We start from the raw sequence: 23,779 nt of genomic DNA on the forward strand, positions 1-23,779 counted from the left end.
TGAGAGAGACAGACAGGTGAGAAAGGCAGACAGGTGAGGGAGACAGACAGGTCATTAAACCCGGGGTTTAGAGGACACGTCCCAGACGAGCACGCAGCGCTCCGATTGGCCGGGACGGCGGCGGACACCGCAGGGGAGGAAATGAACGAGGGGGGTGCGCCTCAACAAAGACTGTACCCCCGTCGCCGTTGCCTTGACGACCAGCGCACCTGTCGACTCTGCTAATTAGAGACCGGCCACGGGCCCAAACGACACCGGGCGGCCCCGGGTGGGGGCCCGGGACATATGGGCCCGTCCCCGGTAATTAGAGCGGGGGGGGTAGGGGGGGGGGGGGCACTGGGGTGGGGGCGGGGGGGCAGCGGCCCTCAGCCGGGCCGGGACGGGGGAACAGAGCGGCGCGGTCAGCAGACACGAACAAGGGCTGGTCTCTGGAGTGTGTGTGTGTGTGTGTGTGTGTGTGTGTGTGTGTGTGTGTGTGTGTGTGTGTGTGTGTGTGTGTGTGTGTGTGTGTGTGTGGACACAAAGCAGGGTGCCACAACCTCTGACGATGCTGTTGATATGTTTATGTTTCAATTACCTGTCAGCGTCCACGGTCTCACTAGAGAGAGAGAGAGAGAGAGAGAGAGAGAGAGAGGTTATGAATAACAACATAACAGCATTACACCCACTAGGCAACACGGAGCAGGTGGGTGGAGGGTTAGTGGTGATGGATGCAGCAGCACTGCACCACCAGGTCACAGCGGGCAGGAAGTACCGGCGTTGTTTGTTTGTTTGTTTGTTTGAGATGAACTCACTGCTCCTGGAGTTAAAGTGCGTGGAGACAGTTTTATACTTAATGTGTGTAATTAGCTTGACGAGGTGCTAATAATAATGATGGTGTTCCACTGGACGCGGGCAATCAGAAGAGGAAGCCGTGCGGTGACAGGAAGTGTGTGGTGGCTGTTTGGAGCGGGACGCTCCCAGAATAATATCCCATAATGATGACGGATCATAAAAGAGCAGACAGTAAGTACAGAATCTAGGAGAGAGAGAGAGAGAGAGAGCGAGAGAGATAGAGAGAGAGGGGATTCGATCTCACTTGGTTTCACGCCCAACTCTGCCTCTCTGAATCCAATCCGCTGGGGGGTCAGAGGTCAGCAACCTTCTCAGCCGGCGGAGCCAGAACAAATTTAATTAATTGAATTTATTCAGAGAAGGGCGGCCGGCGTTTTTACAGAATTAGCATTCAACCTTTTCAGGGAACATATTCATCAGCGCTAATGAGACGTCCTGCTTCCAGACGGGAGCAGTGAACCCTGTCCTGACAGAGCCTGTCACACCCCGTCAGCTCCTACACTGATCGGACATTATGGGATTACGATAAACACTTCAGCTACAAAACATGGACTTTTCACCCCGGCAAGACGTTGATCCGATATGTTGTTGTGAGGATTTGGATTTCATTGAGGCGTTGCAGACGCATGGAGCCTTTGGTCGTCCACTGAAAGAACCGAGTCCGGTTCCTTTGGTTCCTGCTCCCAGCCAAGGATCAGACTGCTGGTCTGAGCTCAGCCATGATGTTCTACTGTATCTCCTCTAGTCTGTGCTGCTGGTCTCAGGTCAGCCATGTTGGTCTACTGTATCTCCTCTAGTCCGTGCTGCTGGTCTCAGGTCAGCCATGCATGAACCACTATGATCCGTTGGTCTCCTAGCCCTCATGTGGGGGCTTCTGATTGGACAGGGATTAGTTTGCAGTCCGCCGATTGTTAGTCCGCGCAAGCCTCCATTCTCTCTCCGGTGGCGTTGGACTCGTTAAGGTCTGCTGAACTGCGTGGGGACCGGTCTGGGTTCTCGGTTCTGGGTTCTCCGTCCTGGGTTCTGGGTTCTGTGTCCTGTGTGCTGGTTCTGGGTTCTGTGTCTTTGGTCTGGGGTTCTCGGTCCTTGGTTCTGTGTTCTGGGCAGATGGATGCCCTTGCCAAATGGTCCCGTGTGATCACATGACCACATCATCATAATGAAATGAGCAAGGCTCAGAGTGACTCATCACAGACCAGAGCACTGGAGATCTCTCTCTCTCTCTCTCTCTCTCTCTCTCTCTCTCTCTCTCTCTCTCTCTCTCTCTCTCTCTCTCTCTCTCTCTCTCTCTCTCTCTCTCTGCTTGGTTTCATTATCTGAATTCTGAATATTAAGGGCCGTATGTTCGCTGCTCACACTTCAGGATGCTAGACAGAATCAGCACATCGTAGTATTAATATTCATCATATTCGGAGCACCAAGTAGCCTACTGCCTACCTGTAGCCTACTGTCTACCTGTTGCCTGTAGCCTAATGTCTAGCTGATGCTAACACTATGTAGCCTACTGCCTACCTAATGCCTGTAGTCTACTGTCTACCAGAGGCATGTAGCATGTAGCCTACTGCCTACCTAATGCCTGTAGTCTACTTCCTACATGATGCTAACACCCTGTAGCCTACTGCCTACCTAATGCCTGTAGTCTACTGCCTACCAGAGGCATGTAGCATGTAGCCTACTGCCTACCTAATGCCTGTAGTCTACTTCCTACATGATGCTAACACCCTGTAGCCTACTGCCTACCTAATGCCTGTAGTCTACTTCCTACATGATGCTAACACCATGTAGCCTACTGCCTACCTAATGCCTGTAGTCTACTTCCTACATGATGCTAACACCATGTAGCCTACTGCCTACCTTATGCCTGTAGTCTACTTCCTACATGATGCTAACACCCTGTAGCCTACTGCCTACCTGATGCCTGTAGTCTACTTCCTACATGATGCTAACACCCTGTAGCCTACTGCCTACCTGACGCAAACAACATGTAGTCTACCTGATTCCCAGCACACGGATGTCTTTGAATCCCGGGAGTTTGTTGAAAACGTGTTGCATCTGTAACAGACAGAGAGGAGGAGGAGGAGGAGGAGGAAGAGGCGTGGGGAGGAGTAGGATGAGGTAGAAGAGGTGGAGGAGGAGGAGGAAGGGGAGGAGGAAGAGAGGACGTTTGGATTAAACAACAGCAGAGTTGAACACAGAAGCCGTGACCAATCTGGAGGATTAGATGAAGATGCAGAGGCTGGTGTAGGTGAACCTCTTCCCTTTAATGGATCCCGCTGTCACCTGGCAACCGCCCAAGGCGAGCGTGGGAAGGGGGCGGGTTGTCGGGGGTTGATGGGGAACTGTACCAGCCTCTATCTTTAGGGGAGATGTTCACTACCGCAATACCTGCGGCGTAATCCCCTGTTGACGCCTCGTATTGTAGCACCCAGAGGTGTCCCCCCAACCCCCCCGAGCAACTCTAAAACACAAGCAGTTAGAGCTACCTAGCATCACAACACATGGACGTAGTATAGACTTAGACCTGGTTCAACCCTAGCTCCCTAGGCTCAGGGCTACCTAGCATCACAACACATGGACGTAGTATAGACTTAGACCTGGTTCAACCCTGAGCTACCTAGCATCCAACTAGCATCACTACCCATGAGCATGGTCCTGGCCCCGGCCGGCAGAGCCAGCGGAGCTCAGACCCTCACCTGGTCCTGGAGGTGGTGGGCCAGGTCGATGTACTGGGGGGAGTCGGGGTCGTCCAGCAGCTCTCGGTACCCGGGGTCCACCAGGTCGATGCTGAAGCCCACCTCCCTCTCCACGAGACGCTCCGGCACCACATTGGGGAGCTCCGAGTCCTGCAGAGACCGGAGCACACCAGACCTTAGGGTACCCGACAGTCCAACGTGTCCTCTGCTCATCAGGATGGACCCCTCAAGGTGCAGGTCCTCAAGGAGCAGGTCCTCAAGGTGCAGGTCCTCAAGGAGCAGGTCCTCAAGGTGCAGGTCCTCAAGGAGCAGGTCCTCAAGGTGCAGGTCCTCAAGGAGCAGGTCCTCAAGGAGCAGGTCCTCAAGGGGCAGGTCCTCAAGGAGCAGGTCCTCAAGGTGCAGGTCCTCAAGGAGCAGGCGGCCCTAAAGGCCTCGTGCTCACGGAGGCATACAGGTGAGGCTCCGGACATTGGGGTTTGAACACAGAACCTTTAGCTGGGAGTCGTAGCAACCCAGGACTAGACCAGCCTGTGGTCTACCCAAGAATAGACCAGCCTGTCTAAGACACACTCTACCCAGGTCTAGACCGTCCTGTTGTCCACCAGCAGACGCTTTTATCCAAAGCGACTTACATCGGTTAATACACACATTGACAAACCGACAGCAGAGTCAACCATGCAAGGCGACAGCCAGCTCGTCAGGAGCAGTTAGGGTTAAGTGTCTTGCTCAGGGACACATCAACACTCTTGTTTGAAGCACTACTTAAAGTTTGAACGTAAGGTAATAATGAGGAGCTAGGAGGAGCTTGGCATCGAACTAGCAACCTTTCGGTTGCGAGACAACTGCTCTACCTCCTGAGCTAAGCCAACCACTCTGTTGTCTACCCAGAACTAGACCAGCCTGTCGTCTACCCAGGACTACACCAGCCTGTAGTCTACCCAGGACTAGACCAGCCTGTCGTCTACCCAGGACTAGACCAGCCTGTCGCCTACCCAGGATTCGACCAGCCTGTAGTCTACCCAGGACTAGACCAGCCTGTAGTCTACCCAGGACTAATCCAGCCTGTAGTCTACCCAGGACTAGACCAGCCTGTAGTCTACCCAGGACTAATCCAGCCTGTAGTCTACCCAGGACTAGACCAGCCTGTAGTCTACCCAGGACTACACCAGCCTGTCGTCTACCCAGGATTCGACCAGCCTGCCTGAGACCCATTCTGAAGTCTTATTTTTCGTGTGACTGGATCTTATTCAAATGAAGTGACAGGACGTGATGTATTGCGACGTTGCGTCGGATCATCTAACGCGCTGTCTGCTGAGGAAGGATTTGAAACGAGGGGAGCAGCTCCCATCCTTCTTTATTCAAGCGGAGGAGCTCTGTTGAGTCCTAGGGCTGTGTCTCCCTGTTGGTACAGGCAACGTGACAGGCCCAAAATACGAAGTGACACACAACACGACATCAAATGACAGCTAGAATAGAAGAAATAAAACGGTTTCAAAAGGTATTACTAAAAGCAATTGAAAAGAACGATCAAAGTGACATGGTTAATGGGCTGCATTGATACCGCGCTTTTCTAGCCAGTGGCCACTCAAAGCGCTTTACAATGTCGCCAAGCATTCACACATTCATGCACCCATTCACACACCAACGGCGGAGTCAGCAACGGAAGGCGACAGCCAGCCCGTCGGGAGCAATTAGGGTGAGGTGTCTCGCTCAGGGACACCTCGAGAATGGAACGAACCCGGCGTGTTTTCAGTAGCGCTGCTGACCCCGTCTGATCCAGGCTGTAGTACCGGTGGAAATAAACCTGCAGCCACAAGACTCAGGAGCTGGCAGGACACGAGGGCTCACTACGAGCAGCCACCACAGTCTGAGACCCAACGCTCACCACTCATCCCCGTCGCCTGAGGCTAATCAGGCACCGGGTTTGACCCCAGGCCGGCCGCTCGCTGACTCCGACATGCTCCTCCTTGACGGAGCTGGGATCCACAGTGCGTCACTTTGGATCAAAGCGTCTGCGAAACGTCTGAATAATAGTGAATACCGTAGCGAACATCGTTTGGCACGCTAAACCCTGAGCCTAGGGAGCTGTGAGTCGGCTAGCAGAGATGCTAATGCATTGTTAGCAGTTTGGTGGCTACGCTAACTTTTTTTTAAAAGTTGTTTTAAAGGGGAAAGAAATCGGGATCAAAGTCTCATATTCTGTCAAATGTTCTTTGACTGGAACGTCATTGCATAATCCGTCAAACTAACTCTTTACCCCACTCTGTCTGAGCTCATTGTGCAGCGTTTGCTCCAACGCAAGGTCGTTCCCGTAATGGTTCCTCTTTGGTCCGTCTGACCCGCTGTGTGTAATGAATGGCCTCAACCAAGGTGAACCTAACAAAGGCACTAATTGGAACCAAATGACAGGAGTGTGTGTGTGTCTGGGACTCAGTGCTTTGAATATGCAACTAGGATCACGACTCCAAATGGAAACCCAGGTGTATCCAAAACCAGGTCCGTTGTGGGTGGGGGGGGGGAACCAAGAACTGGTCGTGGAGGGGGACTGGACTCTTAAAGCCCAGTGTGTGAAGGTGAAAGTGAAAGTACCTCTGGGGCTGTAGGGGGGGGCTGGGCGGGGTCCAGCTCTGGTTCAGGTGTGGGAACGGCAGGGTCCCCCGGAGCAGCCCTACTGGTGGTGCTGAACACCTCCGGGGCCTCGGTCGGAGCTGGGCTGGACTCCTCCTGGGGACCTGCTGGAGCCGGGTCAGAACCAGAACCTTCTAACACCAGATACACACCTTGGACTGTCGGACCCCCTGGTGGAAACACCTGGGTATGTAATAAAGTATATATTAAGTATGTAATAAAAAAACATTTTAGAACATAAAGGCCTGAGTGACATCCAGGGTTCATTGGGTCTCACATATTTTTAGATTTAGTAAAAGTGCTTATCCATTAAAATGTAGGATATATTACAGTAGGCCAGCATCTATACTGAGTAGTAATGTCTCACTGATAAGAGCACGACTAACATGAACCCGTTGTCTTCTTCTTACCTGTGAGCAGGGGAACCCGCTGGGTCGCTGCTGGCGTCGGAATCACCCTGGAAACCGCAGAACACAAGGTTCAACCCTTTACCGTTGCTTATTTAAAAACCTTCACTTTAACACATTACTTTCACACTTAAACAGGTGCTTTTTCTAACGCGGTAACCCGTTAACCCTATCTTTAGTTCACCAGGATGGCTTCACTGCACTTTACTTAAACTAACGTGGCAAGAATAAATCTCTACTTAGCTTAATATGAAGCACAGAAACAGTAAACAAAAGGGTTTAAAACCCAGTCTCACTCTACAACACCACGGTCACAAACCAGCAAGTGATAGGCTGACCGTTGAACCATAGGGATGCCTCTGAGCATTAGTGAACTATCAAATGTCTGGCAGTGACTAAACCCACTGTTATTGGACCCCCAACCTGGCCTCAAAACAAACCACTAGAACCCGTCTCTGGGAAAGCTAAAATGGTTCAGATCTTAACAGACCGGTACAAGTGGGAGTCGTCGATACTTCAAAAAGACCGCGGGCTGGCCCGGATCAATAGAAACCCTCCATGGTAGCTTCTTCCTTCTCTGAAGGACGTCTCTACTCGATTTTAAGAAACAATCGTTTTTGTAATGTTGTTCCAGTTCTCAGACCGGTGGTAAAGAACTATCTGTGTTTACAACATCCACTCAAACTAATGTTGGCAAAGCATAATTCTTTTTAATTTTTTTATTTATTCAACCCTCAAATCAAACCTCAAACTGTAGTTAGTGTAAAACCAGTGGAGGCAGAGAGATGCACAAAGAGAGGGGGGAGAGTGGGGGAGGGTGATGGGAAGAAGAGGGAGGAGGAGAGGAGGGGCTGGAGGGCAGGGGGGAGGAGAGGGGAGATGGGTGGAGAGAGGAGGGGAGGGTGAAGGCTGGTAGAGAGAGAGAGAGAGGGTGAGGGGGAGGGGGAGGGGGAGGGGGAGGGAGAGAGGATGATAGGGGGGAGAGAGAGAGAGAGAGAGAGAGAGAGAGAGAGAGAGAGAGAGAGAGAGAGAGAGAGAGAGAGAGAGAGAGAGAGAGAGAGAGAGAGAGAGAGAGAGAGAGAGAGAGAGAGAGAGAGAGGGAGGGAGGGAGGGAGGGAGGGAGGGAGGGATAGGGAGAGAGGATGAGAGAGAGAGAGAGAGAGAGAGAGAGAGAGAGAGAGAGAGGATGATTATCCTTGTCAACAGTGACCTCACCGGGTTGCTTGTCGTCCATCCGGCCGTCTGCTCATCCTCTGTTGGAAACAAAACAAACCAAACTCAATCAACCACAACAGAAGCATCGCTAGCCCGGCCAGGGCCCCCTCAGCCTGGCCTGGCCCCCCTCATCGCGGCCTGGCCCCCCTCAGCCTGGCCTGGCCCCCCTCAGCCTGGCCTGGCCCCCCTCAGCCTGGCCTGGCCCCCCTCAGCCTCCTGTATCTGGGCGGCCAGGGTCCCAGGGTCAGATCTGATCTGAGATCAGAAGATAGAATGACCGCTGATTGGCAAAACCAATCACGTGCACCCCTGGCAGGCCACTGCTCGTGTACCTGAACCGGGTAAGGGCTCTTTTCGGTCCCACGTTCCCACAACGCAAGGGGGTTACGGACCCCTTACTTCCTTGTGGACCCCCCTTGCGTCCACCGCAAGGGCCGGACGTGCGCCAAAAAATCGTAACCTTCCGTCGAGGCGACGCAGCAGCGAGGGCTGTGATTGGTCCGCTCACTAAAACCCGACGCAGAGCCTGCTGCTGCTGGGTCAAGGAGGGGTCCGCAAGGACATAACCGTGACCCCCGTGCATCGCGTGAACGTGGGATCATCATCAGCCCTTAAGGGTTAGATGGGGCTAGGGTCAGTCCAAGGGTCAGGGGTTAGTCTAAGGGTTAGCCTAACACTTACCCTCTTGATCATGTCCATGTGCTCCTCAGAGGCGCTGAAGTTGCGGGCGAGGTCGGAGATGCAGAGCGACTCGTCCTGGCAGACGCCCACCCAGCGCTGGTACTCCACCGTCCCCGGGATGCGGTCCAGGAAGATCCGGAAGGCCTCCCAGACGGCCTCCTGGCACACTGGGCGCGCCGGGGGGAGGGGAGTGTCAGACCCCCTGGTGTGCTCCCTCTATTACTCTGTTCGTTACTACTGAAACGCACTTACGTTCAAACTTTAAGTAGTGCTTCAAACAAGCCTTCGTATCGCGTACAGCCCTCGTAGATATGAGAGTGTTTTCTCTGTTAATAACGGACCCTCAGCTTTGTTTACTGTCGCCGACTCGTCTGCGCTGTTGACGGGGGCTGGAATTCAAACGCTGCATCGCCAATTAGTGACTTGTGTCTGTTGTTCGGTTAACGAGGAGACACTTGGCTTAGAAGATAAAGGCTCCGCTACCCCAACTGTCTGGAACTACCGGAGCAGTAACAACACGAGACGCTGGAGCAGACAGCGCCATAGGAGTCAAACTTTCTCCGGCTGCAATTTCTGCATAGTTGTGCGTTATTTTCGGGATAATTGTCAAAAAATGTTAAGTCAGCGATTAAACGTCTTACCAAAGAAACCTGTTGGGGAAAAATACATATAGATGGATATAATCTCACTAGCTAAAGCTGTTATTGCGATATTTTTTAAGGAAAGTATATGTGTGTGTTTGTGTCTGTGTGTGTGTGTGTGCGTGCATATTTTCACTGTTCCACCTCAATTTCCTTCAGTCTTTTAAATGTCAAACTGTTTCCTCCTTCTTAGAGTCCCGCAGAATTCAATATCATTTTTCACTTTACCGCTGAAAACTTCATGCGTGATTACTGAAACTTTATCTGAACCGGTAAAAGTGCACTTTGGAAGATCATTTCAAACGCATAAAAAGAGCAAAAGAGTAACTTCTGTCCGGCCCACGCTCTACTCCAAGGTTAGTCAGTTTGGATAAAGTATGTGATATAATACTCATCATCATCGTTCTTTTGATTAGTAATTGTGAATATATTCGGTATAGGAATGATTAAAAATCCACTCCTTTCATTTAAATTAATTACATTCCTGTTTATCGTTGCTAAACACCCATATTCAATTCTCTGTTAAATGAGTGTGTGAAATAAATAAAGAAAAGTGTTTACTTAAGCTTATTGACCGAGGCCGTTTCTTCAATAAGTCCTTTCCCGAATACGCCCGTCATTGATAAGCCAATAAGCCATGTATTTTGCTTGTCAAGGTCTTAAGTGAATATAATTCTCTTGGGTGGCTTCCGCTGTTCTGTGTCTCCGTTCCTTGTAAGCAGGTCCATTGGACCCTCTCAATGGACAGCAGCATCATTCACACAGTGTCCTTGAACGAGAAGGTCTCCTATGACTCACTTTTCTAACCGTCTTGTTTGTGTCGAACTTCAAATGACTTGTTCTCAGAATCACCCTGATATCTAACTTAATAAGCAGAGCTGTTTACATCCCCTAACTTTATAGCGCTGTTTACATCCCCTAACTTTATAGCGCTGTTTACATTTCCTTACTTGATCTGCCCTGTGGACACTAGTTCATACTCTAAAGAGCTGTTTACATCCCCTAACGTCAGTATATCTGAGCTGGACACTAGTTCATACTCTATAGAGCCGTTTACATCCCCTAATGTCAGTATATCTGAGCTGGACACTAGTTCATACTCTATAGAGCTGTTTACATCCCCTAACGTCAGTATATCTGAGCTGGACACTAGTTCATACTCTATAGAGCTGGTAACATCCCCTAACTTTATCTGAGCTCAACAGCAGGCTCATACTTGGGAAACACATGAACATCGGATGGTGGTCATAAGACGTTGACCTTCCTAGAGTCTGGGGGACCCTCAGAAGGTTCCAGACACCGCGTCCATACCTCTGAGCTGGTAGTAGGCCTGGTGGCTGGCCAGGACTTGTTCCAGGGTCTCCTTGGGGCAGATCCTCACTCCAGAGTGTAAGAAGACGGACCTCTTGGCTCTGTGGCGCTCGTGTTTGGACAGCGAGCCGTCAGACTTGCTCAGGAGCTCCGCTAAACGCCCCGGGTTGGTCTGCCTGGTCATCGAGTCCAGCCCGGTGCTGCCTAACCAGAAGGTAGAGGGGAGAGGGACGCGTTAGGGACTCCAGCCCGGTGCTGCCTAACCAGAAGGTAGAGGGGAGAGGGACGCGTTAGGGACTCCAGCCCGGTGCTGCCTAACCAGAGGGTAGAGGAGAGAGGGACGGGCTAGGGACTCAGGGGGGTTACCCAGGTCAGAGTTAGGGTTAAGGGTTAGTTTAAGGGTTAGCCTTATAGTTAGAATGGAGTTAGGGTTAGTCTAAGGGTTAGAATGTGGTTAGTTTAAGGGTTAGGGTTAGTTTAAGGGTTGGAATTGAGTTAGGGTTGGTCTAAGGGTTAGAATGGAGTTAGGTTAGTGGAAGGGTTAGTGTGAAGGCCAAAGTATACTTCTCCGACTCCGTATTCCGTAATCCGACTCCTAACTACGAAGACCCCTCGAGCATTCAAAGTTCTCCGTCGGGATGTCGGATACGCAATGCAATTCGCCACCCGATCTATCTAATATTTTGACTACTAACCATGTAAATAGTTTTGTAAATTAGTATATTTGATGTTTTATTGGTAAGGCAAGTAAAACAGCAGATTGGTCCTAGGCAAGGGCTGGGGACCAATCACAGCCCTTGCCTTCTCCGTTGTGTCGATGGATAGTTAAAAAATATTGGATCTCCGACAGGCTCTTCGGCGAGACACGGAGAGCCCTCTCCGTGTCTACGTACAGCGCTTAAAGGAGGAGTATAAACCGGCCCTAAGGGTTAGAATGGGGTTTGGGATATGCTTAGTGTAGAGTTAGTGGCCTTTTTATAGTAAAAAGTGTTTTGACAGGCTCAGTGTGTGGATCTGCTGCTGGCGATTAGAGAAAGGCAGGGATGATGTCAGGGTCAGTGTTGGGGTTAGGGGTAGGATCAGGGTACGGTCAGGGTCATGGTTAGGTCCATGGTTAGGATCAGGGTAATGATCAGGGAAGGCATGGCGCCAGGTCTCCAGTTGTGGATGGGCCAGACCAATTGTGGGAGGTCCTTAAATTAAAAACGTTATCAAATCCCTGTTTAACCTAATACAAATTACTGACTAATATACTGTTATACTATCTGTGCATATAGAGATTTGAATGGCTTGACGTTCTTTAAATATTTTGTTGCATTGTAAAACGTTTCGGTGCATAGGACGGACCTATCCGCGTTCGCTCCTTAGGCCTCTTTACACTGCCAAGCCAGTTTGGTCGCGGCTTGGCACGCAAGGAACGTTATTCTGCGTCTTTCTCGTAGATCGCACCATCTTTCAACGTCTTTGTTAAATGCGACTGCGTCACCTTCTTTCCCATGATGGTCAGCAGCTCGCGGATTTCACTGTCTCTCCAGTTAGAACTGCTCATGTTGATATCGCTGAGTTATTGTCTCTGTTGTAGAGACAACGCAGCAACACCTCTACCCAAGACCCCTCCTCCCCCTCCCCCCCGGAACCGCGGAGCGTCTAATCGAATTTACATCAAAAAGATGTCTCTTGGTTCTGACGAAAGAAGAGCGCTTTGGAGTCTCCATTACGCACCATATCGGACACTATAGATTTAAGGCATGAGTCCGACAGGAGGCTGACTATTTCATAATTCTGTTAAATTGTTTTAAGTTTTCAACAATATTTCGATTAGCAACAGACTGAGCTTGGCTTATTATACAAAGAAGATGCATTCAAATGTAGCCTCGGCTGCTACGAGATAATAACTAATGCTATTGCCTACCGGCAATTCACGGTCATCCACGAATATAACAGCCCTTCAATGCAAATCGGATTAAGCATCAATATCAACAAAGTTGGCTGCATTGAAAAAAAATATATATATATAAAAAAAAAAAAAAATAAAGCATTTCAGAAGCCTTTTAAAAAGAGTAATAATAATAATGATAGAAATATATTAAGCTTTATCTTATTTTTTTGAAGAAAAGTTTTGGGTTGGCTTGTTGAACAGGGGTGGTCCTAGGTCCGTCGGGCCCACCCATAACGCCGTGCCTGGAGGTCATGTTTAGGTCCAGGGTAGGGTCAAGGGTTAGTCAGGGTTTGTATCAGGGTCATGGTTAGGTCCAGGGTAGGGTCAAGGGTTAGGATCAGGGTTTGGATCAGGGTCATGGTTAGGTCAAGGTGCAGGTTTAGAACCCGGGTCAAGGTCAGGGTTAAGCAGGCCTTACACACAACGTAGCGTAGTCGTTTGGGTTAGCAAACAGTTTGTAAACCTTAGCTTAGCATTCAGAATAGAGCACATTGGAAACGTTAATCTTTTGGTCTTTTTTTTGTGTGAATAATAATGAGCCGCAGCCATCGTTTAGAAATCTGGAAATTCTTGAAATGGAAAATGACATAAAATACATTTACCATTGGTTAATAAAGCGATTGGCTCAAGGCTAACCATGTCTGCTGTCAGAGCTGGCAGAATGAAAAGATCCAGTGACATGTTGGTGCTGGTTAAACAAAGCCTTCTATGGCGAGAGCTTGACGTCTCAAAGACGCCATCTTTGAGTCGCTGAAGGGAGTGACAGCATCTCCAGCACCTGCGCTCTAAGGTCTCAGAGAGAACAGACTCATCTCGATCGTAGCACGCACTCAGTGCCAATCCATAGCAGCATATATTTGTGGTGGTTGCGAATGCAACCCCTTACTGCATGCGATTAGGTAGGTAGCATAATCATCGTTATCACATTTATCTGGTCTCCTAGGAAACCAAGACCGCATTCCCAACCGATGGAATTCCTTCTCTTCATTCCGCCCCTCGGAAGGCTCTCAGTAACATGCCTCTGTGTGAAATTAAACATCTCAGTCATTTATTTTCGCCAGGAGAGCCAGGATGCCACACTAAAATTACATCCAGCTAATCAATGTTTTTAATTAAGCCTTCTCATTCATTGCATGCTCCTCTGCACACATGGGCTGTGTTCTGAAATATGTTGCATATCCTCCAGCCCTAAGGTTTGGCTTCCTGGCCCTCTCTCAGAAAGAAAATGGTTTTGTATCAAGGGACTTTTGTTACGTGTGCGTCCTACTCTGCTTGTGTCATGTCTGAAGCAGCGTTGGCATCCAAGGCCTCAAGGCCGTCTCCCTGCGCTGCGGTGATATGTTTTGCCTTGTCTCTCTGCCACCCAGTTTTAGCATTGGTGTGGGGAGACACGGTTCAGACGCTCTCTCCCAGAGCCATCTGTCCACCCCACCGATCGGAAATCAATCATCTCCTGTCGCCTGTAGCAGAACTCAAGGAGGACTTAGAGCTGACGTAAGGGAACGTCCTGTGACCCACAACACGGCCCCGGAGACGGAGCATTAGTGGAGGAACGCGCTGACTTACGTGCACTTCCTCCGGCGTGGAGCGCCACGAACACCAGCAGAAGGAGTCCTGAGTTCCTGGACATTTTGATTCGTCCTCCTAACGAACGACACACCGTCCTTCTTTATCCAAACCGTACGATCAGGAGGAGCAGGGTGGGGGGTGGCAGCGGGAGTAGCAGGCGTCCTCTGGATCAGGCTGAAGTCACGGTGCCTGAGATCCTGCGGATTAGCATGGCGGCGGTTCCCCCGTCGACGGCCTGCGCCTCTGAAGATCCCCGAGCGACGCTCCGGTCCGACTTCCAACCCGGACTCGCCCCCCGAGAACAACGGCACCCAGCGAACGCGCGCGGCCTTCCACACACAAACCTCCCAACTGCGAGGTGCGGGGCCTTCTGGGACGTGTGCAGGAGTGAGGAGGTTAAAACAGTGGCGTACCGCTCGGGGGATAATCAGTTTATCTTCTCCTCAGACATAATCCCGCTTTACGCGCTCCACTTCCCGCACGGAGGTCATCCTGTTAGTGGCTTTCACAGGCATGTCAGCTGACAGGGCTAGCTCCAACAGCACCACCCCTTACCCCACCCGTCCTGCTCCAGCCTCGACCCCGACCGTCTCCTGCTACACCCCGACCCCACCCGTCCTGCAACACCCAGGACCCCAGCCGTCCTACTCCACCCATGAACCCACCCCTCTCATGCTCCACCCATGAACCCACCCCTCTCATGCTCCTCCCGACCCCACCCGTCCTGCTCCACCCAAGAACCCACCCCTCTCATGCTCCACCCCCGACCCAAACCGTCCTGCTCCACCCCCAACCCCACCCGTCCTGCTGCACCACCCTCGACCCCATTTTCCTAGTTGGCTTCATGACATTGAGCTAGCCGGTCGGTGGGCTACTGGCCTCGTAGCTTTTGATAAAACATTCAAATCTGCATCGCATATTCCTCATTTTATTTAGTTTATAAATACATTTCTTGCCATCTTTGTGTCACCATTATTTAAAAAAAAAAACGATGATTCCATTTCCAGTCATAAAATCAACCACAGTATGGCGAAACTATAATTTCCTGAAATACATTTCCTGTGGTACTGTTCCCTGATCCATTGAGATTAGGTATTAGACTAGAGATGATAATCACAGCAATTAGCAGCAGCAAAGCCCACCTAATTGCAGCGTTCCGTACATTCATCAAGATCAAACCATAATTCTGAAACACGCCCTTTTTCCTCACAGCGTCTCTCAGACGGTGAGTTCCCGTTCTGCGGCTGAATGTTCCTTGATTATCACCCAACTCCTCCAAACATGGAACCAGCCCAGCGTCGGTTCTATGGATCTTGACGTGCCACGGTGATTCTTATTCATCACACCGTTCCCGACGTTCCCGATTGAATCCTGGCCGATGAGGAAGCCCGCAGGAGGAACGGGGTGAAGGATGAGGCACCGGCGTGCTCACCTCTCTCTGACGGTGGAGAGATTCCTCTCACTGCGTCTCCATGTTGGACCCATCATCTGATACACCTGTCGCCCACTCAGTCATGTTTCCTATTAAAGGTTCACTTCACACACCTGCACACCGGAAAGCCTCGCTCCCCTTCAACTCCTGAACCTAACTACACCGCCGCCGTCGAGTCCTGCGGCTCGGTCTGACCACTCCAGACGTGATATGGAGAGAGTCTGGTTCTTCTTTACAGACTCACTGGCTCACCTCAGAACTAAGGAAGTGATAAGCGATCATTCTCTGAGGTGGCAGACCTATCTGTCTGAGCGCGAGCTTGTGGGTCCTCCATTCAGGACATGGGAGGGTTGGGTCCTAACGCAGACAGGTCTAAATATGCTCGTAACACAGAACCATACTTTATAATGTAGTAACACGCAGAACGTGTCTTTATAGAGTGCACTACACAGAACCGGTCTGTATGGTAGCACAACACAGCGAGAAGAGTCCAGGAGCTTCAGCAGCTTCTCCTCCTCTCTGGTTGCGCTCAGGGCTGTGTGATGAGTTTGAGTGTTGTGGAGGACTAGAACACGCAGTCCTTAGAGACGCTGCAGGTCAGATACAGAGTAGTAAACAGGAACCAAGCAGCATTCAGAAACCAAGGTCTCCTCCCTCTCTCCTCCCTCCCTCCCCTTCTCCCTCCCTCCCCATCTCCCATTCAGCAGTGCTGCTTTTCATACACCTGTGATTGACAGGCGATGCGTTCTCCAACCAATCAGGGGACAGCTGCCCTGATTGGCCAGTCAGAGGGGAGCGGGCCGAGGTCTGAACTCCAAGTGGCCTCATGCAGAGCAGACCAAGCCAACCAGAGCAGGTGTATTCACAGCCCATTCACCCGCTAATGTCTGAAGGACGGCTCGGGTGATTTGGTTCCTCTCCAGATTGTTGTTCCAGTGTGATAGATGATACAACGAAGGACCACAGTGAAAATATATAGGGAGGGACAGAGAGGCAGACAGAGTAGCTATACTGAGAGTTAGATATACAGAGGGACAGAGAGACAGATATGTGGAGGTTTACACGGATGGACAGTCAGACGGAAAGACATATATAGAAAGACAGACAGATATACATAGACAGGTTGACGGAAAGGTAGACTTACAGACTTGTAGACAGACTGGAAGGTAGACAGATAGGTAGATGGACTAGCAGATAGACAGACAGACAGACAGACAGGTAGACAAACAGACGGACAGAAAGTCAGACAGGCAGTTAGACCGAAAGACAGGTAGACAGACAGACTTGCATGTAGACAGGTAGACAGACAGACAGACAGATGGAAAGATTGACAGACGGCTCTGTGTGAATCTGAGTTTAGCCCTATAGCCCTGGCCCCAGATCAGTGAGAAACCACAGAAATAGAAAGGCTGTCTTCCATGACCGCATTATTCATGTTTGCTTGTTAAAAGCAGCACCATGAGGTGAGTGCTGTGGCGCGCTGCATTGTGCCCGGGCTGCATTACCAGCAGCCAGCTTAGAGTGAAGGAGTTCTGCCAACAGCAGAGGATTGATGGAGCCCTGTTCACACTCTACTGAGCGAGAGTCCAACCTGTGAATCACCGCTCACCGCGCGTAGGAGGGCTTCTTCAGGAGTTGCACCTCTGTCTGTCTGTCTGTCTGTCTGTCTGTCTGTCTCTGTCTCTGTCTCTGTCTCTGTCTCTCTCTGGCTCTCTCTGGCTCTCTCTCTCTGTTTCTCTCTAGGTAAAAACACTCTCTTGGGATGTGTTTTTACCTGTCTGTCTGTGTGTCTCGGCGGGATGGGTTGTTAAGGCATAATGTATATCTTTCTCTCTCTCTCTCTGTCTGTCTCTCTCTCTCTCTATCTTTCCGTCTGTGCCTCTGTGGATGTGGGATGAGCTAACAGTTGGTTTCCTGTTGGTTCCCTAGTTCGGTTTGGACTGGTCTTGGGTTCCTGTAGCAGATGTTGGAGCTGGTCTCCTGGCTCAGCGGAGAACCAGACATTCCCCTTGTGGCCTCAGGACTGAGCTGATGTTTCATTCAGCATCTGGACCCCCAGACATTCCCCTTGTGGCCTCAGGACTGAGCTGATGTTTCATTCAGCATCTGGACCCCCAGACATTCCCCTTGTGGCCTCAGGACTGAGCTGATGTTTCCATCAGCATCTGGCCCTTGGTTCTCCTGTCACCACGGCAGGTGGACCAGAGCCGCATGGGGCTGACCACGAGGGTCGGATGGAGGGAGGATGAATGGAGGTTTGAGTGGATGGATGGTTTGATGGTAAGACAGACAGGCAGACAGCAGGCTGAACCGATCAACGCAGAACGTCGTTAGGATTGGTTGAGATATTTTTGCCTGCCAAATTGGAACCGCGCTCCCTAAAGCCGTAGGAGGGACGCTGGCTAGATGGACTGGCTTCATAGACCTGGGGCATCAAAGCCCTGCCCCATCACTGCCTCACATTCACCCCTTTATACAGACGGCGGGTCCACCATGCCGACCTGCTGGTCAAGAGGCGTCAGGATGAGTCCGCTCAGGACGTAGTCCTACTCAGTGTGTAGTCCTGCTCATAGGGTGGACCTTCTCATGTGGTAGTCTTGCTCCTCCTCCCGCTGGGGTGATGCCATTGTGATCGAACAGAATACGCTCCGAAGGTCAAGCAAGTCCTTTCCTCGCTGGGGTTCAGATAACATCCCGCGGCCTCGTGTCACACAGAGAGACAGAGAGATCCGTGCGTGCCAGCTCCACCTGGCCGCTAAGGCAGCCGTGTGTGTCTTCTGCCATGAAATATTGATGCCGGAGCGATCTGGTGGACGGGGACTGCCTTGGCCCGCAGGCTCGCTCCCACTCCCCGGAAGCGCTGAATATTTATGGATGACATACAACGGCCTCTTTCCTTCTCACTCACTTTCTGAGGCAGGGAACCTTGAAGCGTAGGGAGTGAGTCGACGTTGAGATGGATCATTTAAACACTGTGTTGCACCTTGTGACCTCAAACGAGAGTATCAGATAACGTTCTCATGGCTGAGATTTTATTTATCCTCATTGAGGTGGGTATGTTGCGTGTTGCGTCTTATCCTAGCTATCTCTTTTGTGTACGGGGAATGGGTTTACCTAGTGATTGTTAGTGCTTGGCACTTGGTTTTATGAACATCCTTAGTGTACCGACAGCAATTTATCATTTATTTTCTGACAAGTGTACTTATTTTGGAAAAAGCAGTTGCAAATCGCCCTAAATCTAAATGTATTTTGCGGGAACACTGAAATTGAAATGATGATGAAAACACTTGTTTCATCAATGATCCCTTCAGACCGCCCGTACGGAGAAGCTGGTCTGATCCCTGATCGGTCCACCAACAGAGAGCGCTGTTCTCGTGACGCAACGGTGGAGCGTCCCCTGGGACTTCCTGTCAGATCTCTTCAGGTCATCCGTGATTGGATCGACTCGACCCGTTTACCGCTGCCAATAGTCTGCCTTTATTGATCGGTTTGTCTACTGGGACGTCAATTTTACCTTTGACCTTGAGTTGTTGCCTCCGTCTTAACGTTTTCTATGGAGTCCAGGAAGTGGAAGTTAATGTCGACGTGGTTAACGGCTCGAATATCTTTTTCTTGTCGGCTTTTCAAACTGTGAGATGGTTTTGGACTTCCAGTTTGTGTTTTATAAAATAAACCAGTACTGAGATTGTGATATTTTAGCATCTACACTTCTTTCCAGTTCCCAGACGATTAAAAGCCCAGATTTACATCTTATCCATGTCATGACGATAATAGTGTTAAAGAATCATTTTAACTTTTTTTGTTGCAGTAATTACACCCATCTCATTTGCATGTACAGTCTGTGACAGAGATGGAAGCAGCTCCATTGAGGAGAAGCCTTTTAAAACTTCAGCTCAGAGAAGGATGGTAATGAACCAGGATGAGACCGGAGCCAAATGTAATCAAGTCCAAGCAAACGCCGCTGCCTGCATTGGAAATTACCAACTTACAGGAGATATTGTTTAGAAAAGAAACATTTCCCTCTCAAGACCGGGGGCTTGTGATTGGACGGCTCACTCAACAGTTCCTCTGTTTGAAAGCAGCCTCGCTGGCGGAGAATGAAGCAGAGGCTTTAATGAGGCAGATGCTGACTGCTGTTCCTCACTCTGGCGCTGCCTCTCCTGGCTTTGTGTTTGACCTGATTGAGATGGATTTAACACACGGTTCCCATCCAAGGCCGGGGTGTGCGGAGCTGTGATGGAGCGCTCTGTGCGACCCAGCCGCCGCAAATACCTCCACACTCTCGCCAGAGTGGGACTGGCAGCGGTCCATCGCACCGCCTTTAATTAAACGCACAGAGAAAAAGGAGAACTCGATTAGAAGTGAAAGCTGTATGCCTCAGCCCGGCATCGACAGCCAGCCGCCACAACGCTGTGTTCTCTGGAGTCAATAACGTCCCCAGGTGATTGTGTTCCCCTCTGTTGAAACCACCTCCTGTGACAGTGGCAGTCAGCTGAGGAACCCAACACTCCCCCCGGTTCTGTGACAGGCGGACCGATACGGGATGGCTAATTAAATTGGTATCGGGGTAAATAATGAGCTGTCAATCTGATGATCTGTGTGTGCGTAGTCTCCGTCAGTTGAGCCTGGAGGAGCAGATGTTTCTGTGTCTCCACCTGCGTAGGAGGTGGATGTCCTGAACGATCAACGGGAAGGACGAGACGGTTAGCGGGATTAGAACCCGATCACAGCACGTTTTTCAACAAGACGTGTATGAGAAAATATGTATGAGAACACTAGCTGAACATAGTGACAGTAGTAGACAATAGCAAAAGTTATAGACATTATGGACAGTTATCCAGAGGCCTGACTATCTAGGCGTGTGAGTTGCTATGGAGTGGGCACCGTGATGTTGTAGTTAATGCATGCGGTATTGACTAAAGCTTGCTGGCGATCTGACTGACTTTGTCCTTGTCTTGATTTATTTCCCCTGAGAGCAGGGCGATATTTATGGGGTTGTCGGAGTGTTCCCGGACCTTGCTTCACTGTCGGCGCCCGGGGGGGGGAGGTCCATCTTACTGCCAGGGACCCATCAGGGCTCCGGAGCTGGCGGGGGGCCCCTAGGGAAACGTAGATCAGCGGACCACTTCAGCGGCTAGCCGTCCTACCTACAGGTCATCCCCGTTTCATCCACGATTTGTCGCTCAGTTCGTTGCTGGGTTCGTTGCTATGTTCATTGTTCGGTTCGTCTGTCGTTTCATCGGTCGTTTCATCGATTGGTTCATCTATCGGTTAATCTTTCGGTCCGTTGCTCCATTCTTCTGTCGGTTCACCTGTCGGTTCATCCGTCAGTTCATCGCTCAGTTAATCTGTCGGTTCGATGGCCGGTTCATCGACCATCCTGTGAGAGATCGACCCCGACAGAGTGGGCTGGTCTGATGAGGCAGTTCTCTCACTTCTCGGGGGGGAGTTTGAATGGATCGGTTTCACTTTCACTTTGAGTGAAAGAGTGCGCTCTGTTTCTCTGAGCGTGGACGACACACGATGAACGCCCTAGCGCGATGAGCGCCGTCAGTGTCTCGGGGAGCCGTTGGAGTGTTGGAGGAGTCTGAGGGGCTCAGAGGGATGGTCCTGGGAGGTCCCGACGTGGCTATAGACCAGGGACAGATGGACTGTGGACTCCAGCAGTCCGTCCTGTTTTATTGGATGGGTCTGAACCGGTTCCCTTGTCAGAAGAGAGGGCTCTCCTCGGCCCCCACTGCTCTTCTTTTAGCCGTGGCCTGCTTCACATAGAATATAGGCTGTGACGGATTCCCCCGGGAGCCCCGCTGTGCTGCAGCGTCTCGCTCAAAGGCACCTTGACAAGGAGTTGCCGGGAACACTTACGTCGATGTAATTGGATAACGAGGTTGTAACATTTAGTAAGACATCATAATTAATGTATGTGATTAGGTTGTTGGTTTGTGATTGATTTGACAGTTTTGGGGGAATTGCTGGCAACTAAAGCTGTAACTATGGACCTGACTGAGGGAGTGATCCAGGTGCATATTAGACCTTCAGTAAGTGGAGTTCTAACTATGGGCCTGTAGCCAACAGAGAACCAGGTCCATATTAGACCTCCACAGTTAGTGAAGTTCTAACTGGTGTGAGAAGGTCTCACACCAGGTTTAAGTGCCTTGCCCAAAAGCACAAAGGAGTAGAGAATGTATTATATGGCAGAGGTTTTCAAGCGGGTCAAGGCCACAGTTTGATAAAAAATAATAATTCAAATAAATGATTGCCTAGTCTAATATTGTATTTCATAAGACGATGTTATTATTATGTAAGTATTGACACTATTTAAGTATTGACTCGTCTCCGTTTTTTGATATGCTAATTCCGAAATATTGCTTGTTTTACTTCCCAGAATATCTGGTTGATCCAGGGCCAAACGACCCTCCTCAGGGGCCCTGAACCAGTTGGGGACCCCTGTGGGGGTACAGAGCTCTGCAGAAAGGGGCGTCGGGTCCTCCATCTGAGGTTAGAATCTGTTCAGAACGTAATCCAACCGCGGTATTTTGCAGACGAAGACATTCTCTTTGAGACGAGATTGTAAGTTTGCTAATCAGTGGATTTAGTTTCTGTCGCCTCCGTTCCTTTCAGAACGAAACCGATTTGCGACTAAATTAATAAGCAGACAAAACCTACGCGGGGCCGTACGTTTGTTGCGGTATCTCGATAATTAATTCATTACACTCCGGTCTTTGAACATCTCTGCCTCCCACCTCTTTAACGATGTCAGAGCTGTGATATCAATGGCAGTTATTTATATCAATGGCAGTTATGAACAGCAGTAGCAGTAATGAATATCAATGGCAGTCATACGGATTATAATAAGTTATCAATATGAGCTCTTTGTCCACATGGGTTCTATGTGTTCATATCAGTTCAATTTAACATTTCTTCTATGAGCCGATATGAATTATATATTTATAGGTATGATACAGTTATGTATCATCAAAATCTACCCATCAGTTTCAGTTCTAGTCATGTGTTCAAAAGACATTCAAGACAGAAAAGTTTCTGAAACCGTTGAAGATGCTGTTTAAACTCTCAAAAGAACATTTGTGCATAAGAACCATCAGGGGCTGAAGTCACTTTGCTTTGTAAAGTGCTGCTGCTGCTGCTAGCTTTAAGGCTATGATGTCACTTTCAGAGTTCAGGTAATGAAGTCATTTCATGTAGCATAGCACAGCTGCAACTAGTTATAAAGTGTTGCAGCTCTGCTGTGTTATAAAGTGACTTTTGGTAGCATAGCATCGCTAGTTTTCAGGTTATAAAGTGACTTTTGGTAGCATAGCATCGCTAGTTTTCATGTTAGTAAGTGACTTTGGGTAGCATAGCATCGCTAGTTTTCATGTTATAAAGTGACTTTGGGTAGCATAGCGTTGCTAGTTCTCAGCTTATAAAGTGACTTTGGGTAGCATAGCGTTGCTAGTTCTCAGCTTATAAAGTGACTTTGGGTAGCATAGCGTTGCTAGTTCTCAGGTTATAAAGTGACTTTGGGTAGAATAGCGTTGCTAGTTCTCAGGTTATAAAGTGACTTTGGGTAGCATAGCGTTGCTTGTTCTCAGGCAACCTAGTCTCACGGAAATACGTGACACTGTCACGTCAGTAAATCTATTCATTCGTGACCTGGGACACGTAGTTTCCAATTTTCCGTGTCAAAAAGCACAAATTTCTAACAATATGATAGCTTTTGGCCACCCGTTTCTACCTTCACCTTTGATTTTGAGAAATTGTGACCATTCACGGATATATTTAATGCAGGTGCGCTGCTCTGTAGGCAAACCGGGACGGAAAAAGGGAAGCTGCTTCATCTCTTCTTTATAGAATGAGCTGAAAATTTGTGCTTTTGGCTCGAAAGATTTGAAATTACGTGTCCCAGATCACGAATGAATAGATTAAATGACGTGACGTGACAGTGTCACGTATTTCCATGAGACTGGGTTGTCTCAGGTTATAAAGTGACTTTTGGTAGCATTGCATCGCTAGTTTTCATGTTATAAAGTGACTTTGGGTAGCATAGCGTTGCTAGTGTTCATGCTATAAAGGGACTTTGGGTAGCCTAGCATCGCTCGTTTTCATGTTATAAAGTGACTTTGGGTAGCATAGTGTTGCTAGTGTTCATGCTATAAAGGGACTTTGGGTAGCCTAGCATCGCTCGTTTTCATGTTATAAAGTGACTTTGGGTAGCATAGTGTTGCTAGTGTTCATGCTATAAAGGGACTTTGGGTAGCCTAGCATCGCTCGTTTTCATGTTATAAAGTGAGTAGCATAGCATAGCATTTGGGTAGCCTAGCGTTGCCAGTTCTCAGGTTATGGATTTGATTGTCAGCAGAGCGCTGGCTGAGATCACGCTAAAGCCTTTCCAGGGCACTTCAGCCCTCGCTGGGCCCCGGAGCTATTCT

At 49.7% G+C, this 23,779-nt stretch overlaps 1 protein-coding gene across 1 annotated transcript in view; it reads right to left on the bottom strand.

Annotated features, from left to right (window-relative positions):
- The window catches only part of LOC115534253 (titin), a 33,626-nt gene extending 19,278 nt beyond the window's left edge, over positions 1 to 14,348 (bottom strand). Inside the window, exons 1-9 of the mRNA XM_030345108.1 lie at positions 13,916 to 14,348; positions 10,411 to 10,614; positions 8,459 to 8,625; positions 7,778 to 7,815; positions 6,566 to 6,612; positions 6,117 to 6,262; positions 3,528 to 3,677; positions 2,828 to 2,886; positions 578 to 598 (exon numbers count right to left, since the gene is read on the bottom strand). Of these exons, the coding sequence (XP_030200968.1) occupies positions 578 to 598; positions 2,828 to 2,886; positions 3,528 to 3,677; positions 6,117 to 6,262; positions 6,566 to 6,612; positions 7,778 to 7,815; positions 8,459 to 8,625; positions 10,411 to 10,614; positions 13,916 to 13,979 (896 nt within the window). The 5' untranslated portion in view covers positions 13,980 to 14,348. The remainder of the gene's footprint in view (positions 1 to 577; positions 599 to 2,827; positions 2,887 to 3,527; positions 3,678 to 6,116; positions 6,263 to 6,565; positions 6,613 to 7,777; positions 7,816 to 8,458; positions 8,626 to 10,410; positions 10,615 to 13,915) is intronic.
- Positions 14,349 to 23,779: the final 9,431 nt, after the last annotated feature.

This window comes from Gadus morhua, chromosome 21 (assembly GCF_902167405.1).
Source record: "Gadus morhua chromosome 21, gadMor3.0, whole genome shotgun sequence".
In the NCBI taxonomy this organism is placed as follows: domain Eukaryota; kingdom Metazoa; phylum Chordata; class Actinopteri; order Gadiformes; family Gadidae; genus Gadus; species Gadus morhua.